The sequence below is a fragment of the Dermochelys coriacea genome, chromosome 28 (assembly GCF_009764565.3).
Source record: "Dermochelys coriacea isolate rDerCor1 chromosome 28, rDerCor1.pri.v4, whole genome shotgun sequence".
Classification (NCBI taxonomy): domain Eukaryota; kingdom Metazoa; phylum Chordata; order Testudines; family Dermochelyidae; genus Dermochelys; species Dermochelys coriacea.
The window spans coordinates 556,486-569,218 of NC_050095.1; the positions used below are offsets into that span (position 1 = coordinate 556,486).

General features: G+C 62.4%; 1 protein-coding gene across 18 annotated transcripts in view; it reads left to right on the forward strand.

Moving 5' to 3' along the window:
* The first annotated feature begins 538 nt into the window (after positions 1-538).
* Positions 539-12,733, forward strand: part of MINK1 (misshapen like kinase 1) — a 32,703-nt gene continuing 20,508 nt past the window's right edge. For all 18 annotated transcript variants that reach the window (XM_043503677.1, XM_038386141.2, XM_043503683.1 and 15 more), the window contains exons 1-4: positions 539-620; positions 10,185-10,241; positions 10,974-11,099; positions 11,746-11,856. In XM_043503677.1, coding sequence (XP_043359612.1) covers positions 10,227-10,241; positions 10,974-11,099; positions 11,746-11,856 — 252 coding nt within the window. In that variant the 5' untranslated portion in view covers positions 539-620; positions 10,185-10,226. The remainder of the gene's footprint in view (positions 621-10,184; positions 10,242-10,973; positions 11,100-11,745; positions 11,857-12,733) is intronic.

Genomic DNA, 12,733 nt, shown 5'->3' on the forward strand with positions numbered 1-12,733 from the left:
GTCTGCGTGGTGCCAGCGTGACAGGGTCTCCTGTCTTGGTCTGGGCTTTGTAGGTACTGTTACGATGCAAGTTACATCCACGTGGGAAGAGGGCAGAGAGAGGGGTAGGGAGCCAGGACCCCCTGCTCAGCGCTGGTAACCTGGCTGGCTGGTCCTGACTGTGTCTCTGAACCAGGAACTACTTGGCCAGCTGTACAGATGTACACCCAGCTCTCACGGGCTCGTCCCTCCCCCTCCAATATAGGTTAGCACTTGGCACATGCTGTGTGCCCGAGGGACCGCATGGCATCAGGCCCCAGCCATAGTATTAATAGCTCAGCAGTGTGATACGCGGCAAAGACCCTGCCCAGTGCTACCTGGGAATTGGAGGGTGGGCTGGGGCTGGGGGAGGAAAGGGGCTCTCCAGGGCAGGCCGGCACAGGGGGCAGGGACTGGAGTTGAGGTGGGGGGAGGACAGGGCAAGCTGGCACCGGGAGGGTCTGAGGGTGGGCTAGTGCAGCAGGAAGGTTTGTGGCACAGTCACCCCTGACATTGTGTCTGTTCCCCCCCCCCAGGACCCTGCCGGAATATTCGAACTGGTGGAGGTGGTCGGGAACGGGACGTATGGACAGGTCTACAAGGTGAGTTTGCGGCCGGCCCACCCTGTCCCGCTTTGCCATTCATCTGCCCCGTCCCCAGGCACCGTCCAGAGCCAACCAATGGCAGGGGCAGTCCTCTGAGCGCCAAGAACAGTGCACCATGACCCTGAGCCGGAGACAGGGGCTCTGCCCTGCCACTCACCCGCTAGGGAACGGTCCCACATTCTCAGGATGGGGGGAGTTTTAACGCGGACCCCCTCGGAGATGGAGAGGTCTTGTGTGTGTGTGATCGTTCATTGCCATGACAAACGCCCCCCGGCTGCTGGGGAAGCTGGGCAGGGAGAGGAGAGCTGTCTTGGTGGGGGCTGCTCAGTGCCCACCCCCAGCTGAGATCGGGGCCCTCACAAGCCTCACACCTCCCCCACAACTGAGGCTGCGGGGCTCCAGTTGTGCCAGGTGCTGTGCAGACCCCCGGGGAGAGACGGTCCCAGCCCCGGCACTCTAAATAGCTGAAGGATGGTAGTTCCGCAGAGACACACATAGCGGGGCAGAAACTCCCGCGAGGTCAGAGCCAGGAATGGAACCTGGGACCCCCTAGCCCAGTCACAGCACACGTTGTCTGGAACTCCACGGCAACCCGTGGCCGTGAGAACAGAGCCCTGGGTCTGCTCCCCATGTGCTTCCGTGGTCAGAACAGTGCTGGTCTTAGGGCGGTATTGCCTCGGAGCCCTGTCCTTGTGCTTGGCAAGGTGTGTTATTTAGTACGTCTATTATGGTAGTGTCGGGGTACCCCAGCCAGGGCCCCGTGGTGCAGGGTGCTGTACATTATTAGGTGTATTACAGTAGTGTCGGCATACGGGCCACGTGGGGCAGGGTGCTGTACATTATTACGTGTATTACGGTAATGTTGGCATACCCCAGCCGTGGCCAGGGCCCTGTGGTGCTGGGTGCTGTACAAACACAGCCCGAAACGTCACTCCCCGCCCCACAGAGTTGACATTCTCACTCACTCATCTCCCCACCTCCACAGGCCTGGCGCTCTACTAGCCCCCGGTAGGTGGGCCCAGCGAGCCGAGCACAGCCGCTGCAGAAACTCTTCCTCGTCTCGAGCCAGTTAGTAGCACCCCCGAGGCTGGAGGCGGCAAGTGTGCTTGGCCTTCGAGGAGAGAGCGGGCGGAGCTGTGAGACCCGACTTGAGCAGGGGCTTCAGCTGGCAGGAGCCCCGACCCTCTCCCCCACGGTGGTCCGGGGCACCCCCTTGCCGTCCCACTGGCTGGATGTGCGCAGACACTCCTGTAATAAATACGAGCAGTGACCTGTGCAGGGCCCAAGCTGCGTACAGCCTGGCGTGCGGTGATACCACTGGACACGCCGGTTCAGACTCAGTTCCGCACTGTATGATTCTGTGGCTCCAGCCCCACGGCTCTGCTCTTTAGGGTACTGAATTGCCATCCGAGTCTCTGCTGCCCCGTGGGCTATTTGCATGCGAGGATGATGGGGGAGGGACTTAATTTCCCCTGTGAATGGGAAGGGATGGGGAGGGAGCCCAGCAGCTTGGCTGGAAGAGATGGACCCTGCGGCTGTGGTGAAGTCTCCTCTCTGGGAACCCAGATCCATCTGTCTGGGTGCAGTCCAAGGGAACGGCAGTGAGGAGGTGACTTACTTCCTGCTCTTTCGCTCCGGTTCTATGGCTGCAATATCCAAGTGCCTCCCCGTTTTCAGTGGATTCACGGTCACAAACCCAGGTGGGGAAACTGAGTCACGGAGCAGCTAAATGACTCACTCAAGGTCATGCAGAAAGTCTGGCAGAGCAGGGACTCAAACCCAGTCTCCCCAGTCCCAGGCTGGCGCTGTGACCGTTCCCCACCCTTCTCCTCTCTGGAGCACTGATTGTGGGCCACGAATGCCAAATCCGGGTGGCCCACGCCCACGTGTGTCATTTCCCTGGGGAGTGGTGGGTAGACGGCCGGCACCTGGCATGCCAGGCTTGAGAAGCACATAGGCACGGGACTGGGGGAGCGGTTTCTCGGTGGGACATTGGGTTTGTTACCCACGTGGCCCCGGTGCCTCGTGGGAGTTGTAGTTTGGCTGCCCCTGTGGGCCCAGCAGCTTGGGTGGAATAATCTCCCATGAGGCACAGCGGTGGCTCTGCAGAAAGAGCAACCACGGTGCATCCTGGGAGATGTAGTCCAGGCAGAGAGCCAGGCCCACGGACAAGGGGCATGCAGCATCTGAACTACGCCTCCCCTGAGGCACCTGAACGACAATTCCAAATGGAAATTTTCAATTGTTTCACCACAAATGTGAGACTTAGTGTGGGGGGGGCACCCCCATTTTCCGATAGTCTCTGCTACAGGGCCTGGTACAAGGGAGACCGAGAGCAGCGTTGCTAACTCCCTTAAAGCCCCAGCTGCTGGAGTCATGCTGTTGCTGGGGAATCCTGTCTCCTTTTTTCTTTCCAGGGGAAGTTGCCAGTTGTCCTGGTTTGATTTGGGGGGCCATCTCCTTGCTGGTGGTCCCGGTGATTGCTAAATTGCTGATAGGTTTCAGAGTAGCAGCTGTGTTAGACTGTATTCGCAAAAAGAAAAGGAGGACTTGTGGCACCTTAGAGACTAACAAATTTATTTGAGCATAAGCTTTCGTGAGCTACAGCTCACTTCATCAGATGCATCCTTATGCTCAAATAAATTTGTTAGTCTCTAAGGTGCCACAAGTCCTCCTTTTCTAAATTGCTGATGTGACTGCTCACACTGAACGAGGCCAGCCCCAGCGCTCGGCATACCCTGGGAGAACCGCTGGCTGGCAAATCAGGCCTGCTTCCCATTAAGGTTCCACAGCTGAGTGGCTGTGCCGGGGTTAATGGGTGCTGAATGAATGTCGTAAGCATCCTAGCCTCGTCAGAGATGGGCGGAAGCCACATCTTGAGTCACGAAAGGTTGATCAGTCATTTATTAGAACACCTGTGAATCAGATGTAAATGGAGCTCGGGTAGGAGTACAGAGGTTATTTTACTTCTGCATTTGGCACTGGTGCTATCTCCAGCTTCCTCCGCCCCTGCTCTAACCACTAGCCCCCCTCCCCTCCCAGAACCAGGAGAGAATCCAGGAGTCCAGGCTCCCAGCCCCTCTGCTCCAACCGACCAGCCCCCACTTCCCTCCCAGAGCCGGGGAGAGAACCCAGGCATCCTGGCTCCCAGCACCCCTCTCCTCCCCCTGCTCTGACCACTAGCCCTCACTGCCCTTTAGTGCAGTGTTTGTGGTGAGAAATGTGATGAGGCGTTATACCACTGCCCTTGGCAGCCTGCCCTTCCCCCGAGAGGAGCTGGCAGGGCTAATTGCAGGCTGACGAGATCCAACTTCAAGGTGAACCAATGTGAAATATCTCCAGCGTTGTAGGTCAGTTCCTATCTGCGCTGGTTCCCAGCAGAGGGGTCCTGCTGGCGCACCACGCTTCTCCAGTCGCTCCAGTTCCGGGTACAGGCCTGAAAGCGCCTCTGCCACCTTTCCGGCCTGCCTCCAGGCACCCCAGCCTCTCCGCAGTCTCCCACCCTCCAGCCGGCATGTGGGTCCGCTTCTACCTGCTGACCTCCCCAGCAGCCTTCCCGGCAAGCGGCGTCTCTCCGATCCCCGATCGTGTAGTCCGACCCCCTGCGCGACACAGGCTGGAGGATTTCACTCCCCAGATCGGGTCCCGTCTGGGCTGGCCGGCAAGAGATGGGCACTCCAAGTAGCCGTCCTTGGGGGGCAGGGGATGATTTGAACCCAGCGTGTTTAGTGTGCGTGCATTGTATCTTGGGGGTGTGCCCACGCTAGGAGGAAAGAGGGCGGGTACCGTGTGGCCGTACTCCAGCTACCTTGGCACTCACAGGTCGTGCCCAAGCTTGGCCCCGTGGGGGGAACCCCGTTCAGCGCGACAGCCCTTCTCGGGGGTCTACTCTCTCTCGGCAGTCCAGCCCCTCCACCTCCTGGAGCCGCACCTCTCAGAGCCTTAGCATGCCTGTCTCTGCCGTGGGCCCCCTCAGAGAGTCCCCTCGCTCAGGACCCCTGGGGCCTCCATTCCCAGAGGGAATAATGCCCCTGTTCTCTAGAGTGGAGCGACTCCCAGCCAGCGTAAAACAGGGGGGGTTAGTGAGCGTCTGAACCCACCACAGGAAACTCTCCGGGCCTCAGGCCTGGCCTCCCCCAGCCCAGCACATCTAGGTCTTTTCCGCATCCAGGGGGCTCTGGGGGCTCCCTCTCTCCAGCCCAGCAGCCCCCTCCTTCCAGCTGATCATCCCATATCACCTGCCCCAACAGCTCCTCTGTCCCAGGTGAACAGGTCACTGGGGCCCTCTCTCTTCGTCCTTTGTTCCTCTCTGGCTGGAACTGATTGGTCAGGTCAGCGGGGTCTCTCCACAGCCCATTGTCCTCCCACTGGACAGAACCGGCTGATGGCCGAACTGGGGTGGGCCTCTTAATCACCATTTGTTAGGGTTCTCCATCTCCAGGCCATTGTCCGGGGGGGGGGGGTCGCAGCTGCCAAGTGAAGTCGCATCTGGTCCTCTGCAAGAACAACCCCTCTCCCACCACCTTGTTAAACATGCAGCACACAGGGAAACTGAGGCGCGCACACACTGTTCATGTAAAACACTACAAAAATCCCCACTTCCTCACAATAAGATTTTGCCACCTGGTTTAAAAGAAACCCAAAACAACCCCCCCTTTTCTCCTAGTGAAGATGGGGCCTGTCTCCCCACCCGGCTCTGTTTGGGATCTGCCCCAAAATCTCCCCCAAGGGCTGATTCCTTCTCAGCTTTGGTAGGCTGGTACAGCCGAGGGGTGTCCCTCTCTGCTCCGTCTGGTCAGATCAGGGCTTTGTGCCAGTCTGCAGAGGCAGGCCAGCATCCTCTCCTGCCCAGGCAGCGTGGGACGGGCTGTACAAGATGGGTGGCGAGGGCACAGCTTTTCCGCCCCCCCGCACCAGAGTAGCCGGGCCACCCGGTTAAGGATCGGCCCATCCACAGCCAGGTGTGGAGGCTGCTGTGGCTACAGGGGGAGTGGGAGAACCAAAGAAGGGGGCTCGTGTGTGTGTGAGAGAGAGAGAGAGAGAGAGATTCTGGTGTTTTAATTTCTTAATGTTCCTACTCCTTGCGGTCCGAGGCTGGTGGGAGAGTCTCTGCTTTTCATTAAAACCAAATCCGTCCGTTCCGAGCCCTGCGGCTGCAGAGCAAAGGTCCCCCAGCTCCTCAGGAGGCAAATGAAAAGAAGCAAAACTGGTTTCGGTTTTTTGAAGATTTATTTTTAAGCGACTCTCACGGCTTTTGAGAGCCTGGCTTATGATAATTGGGTTTGGCACGTTGGGGGGTTGTATGGGAACGTGTGTTCAAAACCCAGGAGTCAAGTCCTGAAACGCTGAGAAAAAAATCACAAGATTGATTTTTAAAAAGGTCCTTTTGTATGAGGTTTATGAGCACTGCCCAGACCCTCCCCAGCCGAGATCAGGGGCCCCTGTTGTGCCAGGCACTGTCCAGACCCTCCTCCCCCGCTGAGAGCAGCGCCCCCGGTGCCCACTGTTCAATTTGGGGTGACAATTTCTTTCCTTCCTGCTCTGTTTTGTGTCTGTGCCTTGCTGGAAATGCCCCTGTGTGTTGTTCCCATGGAAACCCCAGCTCCATTTTCTGGATCGACCCCCTGTTCCTGGAAGCCAGGCTGATCTCAGCACTGGGTAAAAATAACCCCCCCGACTCCCCATGGGAGCCCGATCCAGGGACCCCGCCACTCCTCTGCCGTCTCGGTGCGGCCGAGCATGTGCCAAGCTGTACAGTGCCAGGACTTGCAGCCCCCCCCAGGGAAGAACTGGAATCCCCTTTGAGCCTGAGCGTGGCATTTATAAGGGCACAGAGTCCTCATCCTCTTGAGCCCAGGCCAGGGAATTGCACTGAGCCCAGCTGCCTGGGTCAGACCAAAGCATTTCAGCCCCCAGGAGATCCGTTGGCATGGACCCCAGGAGGGAGCGAGGGGCCCCCAGCACCCCTGATCCAGCAGGTGACCCGTGCCCCATGCCACAGGGGAAGGGGAAAACCACCCCCAGTCCCTGCCAATCTGAGCCAGGGACAATTCCGTCCCTGCCCTGAGCGTGGCGCCCTGAGCCAGCCCACGCAGCTCAAGTGGCTCCCCGTGGGGCAGGCAGGAAGGGGACAATGGGAGTCAGGTGCTGTGGTGGGCCGCGCTGCGCACTTGTCTGCAGCTGCAGGTGCTAAAACCCTGGGAAATCTGGCCCTGAGTCACCCAGGGGCAGAGTGTGGGGCACCCAGGCTGCCAGCTGCCTAACCAGGAGCCCCTCCTTCCTCCCGGGCCCTAGAGCAAGTGTGGTAATCCCGTCCCAGTGCTGCTCCTTCCCAGCCGTTCCAGGCAAAGCCCCTTTCTCCCGAGTGCCTGGCTGCGGGGATGGTTTGAAGGGCCTCGGCCCAGTTCAAACCCCGGAGCTGCCAGCCCCTGCCCCAGCCACCTTGTGTCAGCAAATTGAGTCCCGGCTCTTCTCCAGGGCTGCAAATTGCCTCATTAGCAGATCACGAGCCAATTGTGCTCATCGCAAGGAGCTGGATTAGCCTGGCTGTGTTGCCGCGGGGCAGACCAGAGGCTAGGGGGATGGGTGCGCACAGTTAGGAAGGGGCCCACAACCAGGGGTGGAGGGTGGCAGTCAGAGCAGCTGCATTGAGCCCAGTCACTCGTGCTGGAGCAGAGCGTGCTGCAGCCCCAGAACGGGCCATGGGATTCCTGGGTGCAGGGCTGGGACCCCTGGGAGGCCTCTGCCCCTGCTCGAGCACCCCCCTGCCGGACCGGGGCCAGCTCCCTGGAGAAAGGAGATGCAATCTTCCTTGGCGGCGGCAGCAAGCATCTCCTGCGGGGGCAGGGGGCCACCTCCCACGCCCCCCGCACGTCAGTCCCCAGCCCAGAAGAGCAGGAGGCAGTTGCTAGGTGACGGCCGCCCACCCCCCCAGCGTGTGGCACACTGCACAATGCGGGCACGTGGCAGAGGGCTCTGGGGGCCCGCGTGGGATGGAGCCGTGGCACTGCAGCGCAGGGGTCAAGGAAATCCACCCAGGGGGTCTCCAGCCCCTGCACGTGGGACCCTCAGGCTTGCACTGCTTTAACCCCTTTGCCCCCTGTGGGGTCGGAGAGCCCCCAGCCAGCAGGCCTGATCAAAGCCAGGCTGGGACGGAGACCAGCTGCTCTTCTTAATTGGTGATTGATATGGCAGTAGATCAGTGCTAGCACCCGGCAGTCCTGGCTCCAGCCCCCCTGCTCTAACCACCAGCCCGCACGCCCCTCCCAGAGCCTGGAGAGAACCCAGGAGTCCTGGCTCCCAGCCCCCCCTGCTCTGACCCACCCCCCTCCCCACTGCCCTTCCAGAGCCTGGAGAGAACCCAGGAGTCCTGGCTCCCAGCCCCTGCAACCCACTCCCTACAGAAACACCCACACATGACTCTCCTCCCATCCCCCTCCTGGGCCCTGGCATGTCCGTGGGCTCATCCCATCACTGCCAGCCTGTGCCCCTGCCCTGGGTTTGCTTGGCCTGGAGCTGGAGCTGGGAATGTGCCCTGAGCCGTCAGCTGGCGGAGAGGCTCCCCGCATGGGTAGAGCCCAGTACAGGCATGGTGGCTCCTTCCCTGCTGGAGCGGGTCCCAGCTCCAGGTGAGTCCGGCCGGCCTGGAAGGGAGTCAGCACCAGCAGGCCCCAGCCTGCACACCAAGGTTCTCATCCACTTGGCCTGCCATTGCCTGCCTGATCTGGGGGTGCTTTGCCCACCTGGGCCCATCTAGCCCAGCCTTGAGTCTCCCCCAGGAGCAGAAAGCCCTTGGGGTGGCCAGCCTGTCCCCTCACCCCGAATTATCCCTGCTCACTGTGATCAGGTGGGTGGGCCTCAGGACATCTGGATTCTATTCTCAAGCAAAAGGATAGGCCCATCCCCTTCAGTGCCTCAGTTTCCCCCTCTGGGGTGTGCGGATAAGGAAACCTCTCCTTTGTGAAATGCCTTAAGAGCTAGGGATAATTTAACCAGGGGAGCACTGATCCTTTCCCAAACCCTTGCTGCAATCTAACCTGTTCCTCTGAAAAGCCTAGATCTTGTGGCAGGGAGTTCCGCAGGCTGCTAACACACTGCAGGGGGGATGTGTCTTTCCATCTGTTTGAAACTGGCTGCTGCTGTTTCTTCCTTGTCAGCCTCCTGACTCGACTGTCGGTAGCGCTGACGCTGCCCCATTGCCTGAACTCGCCGGGTCTGGCCTCACCCTCCCAGCCCCCCAGGAGGCAGGGCTGATTTCCCCATTGCACGGGTGGGGCACTGCAGCCCAGAGAGGCTGGGGGGCTTGGCCAAGGTCCCCCAGGGAGTCTGTGCAGCACCTGGCACAACGGGACCTCTAATGGGGCTGTGATCTAAGTTGGGGGGGGGCTGTCTGCAGGGCGTACGACATGGGCCCAGCACGGCCTGGCTCAGCCCCCTGGAGTCTTGGGGGGGGAAGCGTAGCCATCTGCAGCGGGGGGTGCATGCTGCGTTTCTGGCGCTGGGTCACGTGCTCTGCAGAGCGCACGGCGTGGAGCGAGCCCCGGCCTGGCCTGGCCTGAGCCAGGAGCCCACTGATGAGCCATTGGGCCTCCACCAGCGTCTCTGATCACACACTGACCCCATGGCCCGTGTGTTTCGCTGGGTCGCTGCATCCACTAGCCCCCAGAGCCGGGGAGAGAACCCAGGAGTCTGGCCTCCCAGCCCCACCCTGCTCTAACCACCAGCCCCCACTGCCTTCCCGGAGCTGGGGAGAGAACCCAAAAGTCCTGGCTCCCAGCCCCCCCTGCTCTAACCACCAGCCCCCACTGCCTTCCCGGAGCCGGGGAGAGAACCCAGGAGTCCAGGCTCCCAGCCCCACCCTGCTCTAACCACCAGCCCCCACCCGCCCCCAGAGCCAAGGAGAGAACGTGGGAGTGGGGGCTGGGGAGTAGAACAGGGGGCTGGCAGACCTGGGCTCTATCTCTGGTGTTGGCACTGCCTTGCTCTGGGTGTAGGACGTTCCCTTCTCTCTGGGGAGTGGCACAGGGCGACTCAGCTGGGACTGTGTGTTGCAGCCTGACTGAGGGGGTGGCGCCTCCTGCTGACCGTACCACTGCTATACTCTCCCGCCCTGTCACTGATGTAGCAAGCGGAGCGGGGAACGTGTCTATTAGGTGCGTGGACCCCAGCACAATGGGGCCCTGATCTCAGCTGGGGGGCAGGCGGCCGGTCTGGGTAGTGCCCGGCAGAATGGGGGCCCAATCTTCAACCAGCAGGCTCCAGGGGGCTAATTAATCACACACGTACCCCAGCCCCATGGTGTGTGGGGGGTGGAGGAATTTCCCCCTGCTCCCTGTTAGTTATGGGTCAGCTCTGCCCCAAAGCCTGACACTGAAACCCTGAACATACCCACTGTCCACAGCCACGAAGATCCAGTGGCGGTTAGTTCCACCGACCAGCCACACAGAGCTGGGTCCGAGTGCTGTGCCCATGGAGCGGGGCTGGACAGAGGAGCCCATCCTACCCCCCATGCCCCCAGCGCTCATGGGCTGACCCTCTGTCTCTCTGCCTTTGCCTCCCCAGGGCCGCCATGTCAAGACAGGGCAGCTGGCCGCCATCAAAGTCATGGACGTCACCGAGGTAAGAAGGATGGGGGTGGGGCACCCCATGTCAGCCCTGCAATGCCTGCCCCCTCCCCTTCCCTGGGGGCGCCCAGTCTCCCCCCTCAGCCCCATTCGCTCTGCATCCCTTCCGTTCCCCTGGCCTGCTGCAGTGGCTGGGCTCAGCCGCCCGCCTGCGTCTGCCCCCTGCTGCCACGGCAGGCCGGGCCCTGCTGGGTGAAACCCGTCTCCTCTCCGGAGATCCCTGGCCTGTTTGCCCCCCTTGCTCTGTGGCGGCCAGCACTCCTCTGCCCCGGGGGCTTATATCCCAGCCTAGCTCTGCCAGCCTCCATCCCCTGAGCTGTCTGGCATCCCTCCTCTGCACCCGGGCACATGCACACCCCCCCAATCAAGGAGGAACCAGCAGGGCTGGGCTAGCAGGTGCTGCGGGTCAGGAGTGAGGGGCACCGGCAGAGCCGGGGGGGGCAGGGCTGGGCTAGCAGGGGGCTGCGGGTCGGGAGTGAGGGGCACCGGCAGAGCTGGGGGGGGCAGGGCTGGGCTAGCAGGTGCTGCGGGTCAGGAGTGAGGGGCACCGGCAGAGCTGGGCTAGCAGGGGCTGTGGGTCGGGAGTGAGGGGCACCAGCAGAGCCGGGGGGGGCAGGGCTGGGCTAGCAGGGGCTGTGGGTCGGGAGTGAGGGGCACCAGCAGAGCTGGGGGGTCGGAGCCCAGCAGGGAGGGCTGCCTGTAACCCGGGTCCTTTCCGCCCCCCCAGGACGAGGAGGAGGAGATCAAGCAGGAGATCAACATGCTGAAGAAGTACTCCCACCACCGCAACATTGCCACCTACTACGGCGCCTTCATCAAGAAGAGCCCACCCGGGAATGACGACCAGCTGTGGGTGTGTGGGGCCGGCAGGGTGGGGCGGGCAGCCCCTCGGGCTCCCATGGCGCCAGGGCCTGAGAGCACGCGCTGCCGGGGGGACTCACAGATGGGGCCCACTGCTTGGCCATGTCTGGCACTTGCCCGGTGGCACCCAGGCTCAGAGAACAATTAGACAAGCTGCCTGGCTCTGTGCAGCGCTTGGCACAGTGGGGCCCTGATCTCACTTGGGGGGGGGGGATATCTGTGCAGAGCCTGGCGCAGCGGGGCCCCGATCTCACTCTGGACGTGGGGGGGGGTGTCTGTGCAGCACCTGGCACAGCGGGGCCCTGATCTCACGCGGGGGGGGGGGATATCTGTGCAGAGCCTGGCGCAGCGGGGCCCCGATCTCACTCTGGACGTGGGGGGGGTGTCTGTGCAGCTCCTGGCGCAGCGGGGCCCTGATCTCACTCTGCGGGGGAGTCTGTGCAGCGCCTGGCGCAGCAGGGCTCCAAGCTTGGTCACAGTCTATGCCACACTGAGATCCTGTGACCATCTGTCCCCTGTTCGCACCCAGCCCCGTCAGTGGGGCTGTCCCTGCTCAGTGGCTCTCTGCCTGTCCGTGCCCCCAGCCCCGGCCACGCGGCGTCCGGGGGGCCGGGCTGGTAACTCTGTTCTCCCCCCAGCTGGTGATGGAGTTCTGCGGGGCCGGTTCCGTCACAGACCTGGTCAAGAACACCAAGGGCAACGCGCTGAAGGAGGACTGCATCGCGTACATCTGCCGGGAGATCCTGCGGGTACGCTGGGCCGCGCTGCCGGACCCTGCCCTCTGCGCCCCACCGGCCAGGACGCTGGCAGCCAGGGCTCCTGGGTTCTCTCCCCGGCTCTGGGAGGGGAGTGGGGGCTGGTGGGTTAGAGCAGGGGGGGCTGGGAGCCCGGACTCCTGGGTTCTCTCCCCGGCTCTGGGAGGGGAGTGGGGCCTGGTGGGTTAGAGCAGGGGGGCTGGGAGCCCGGACTCCTGGGTTCTCTCCCCGGCTCTGGGAGGGGAGTGGGGCCTGGTGGGTTAGAGCAGGGGGGCTGGGAGCCCGAACTCCTGGGTTCTCTCCCTGGTGCTGGGAGGGGAGTGGGGGCTAATGGGTCAGAGCAGAGGGGCTGGGAGTCAGGACTCCTGGGTTCTCTCCCCGGCTCTGGGAGGGGAGTGGGGCCTGGTGGGTTAGAGCAGGGGGGCTGGGAGCCCGGACTCCTGGGTTCTCTCCCTGGTGCTGGGAGGGGAGTGGGGGCTGGTGGGTTAGAGCAGGGGGGGCTGGGAGCCCGAACTCCTGGGTTCTCTCCCTGGTGCTGGGAGGGGAGTGGGGGCTGATGGGTCAGAGCAGAGGGGCTGGGAGTCAGGACTCCTGGGTTCTCTCCCCGGCTCTGGGAGGGGAGTGGGGCCTGGTGGGTTAGAGCAGGGGGGCTGGGAGCCCGGACTCCTGGGTTCTCTCCCCGGCTCTGGGAGGGGAGTGGGGCCTGGTGGGTTAGAGCAGGGGGGCTGGGAGCCCGAACTCCTGGGTTCTCTCCCTGGTGCTGGGAGGGGAGTGGGGGCTGATGGGTCAGAGCAGAGGGGCTGGGAGTCAGGACTCCTGGGTTCTCTCCCCGGCTCTGGGAGGGGAGTGGGGCCTGGTGGGTTAGAGCAGG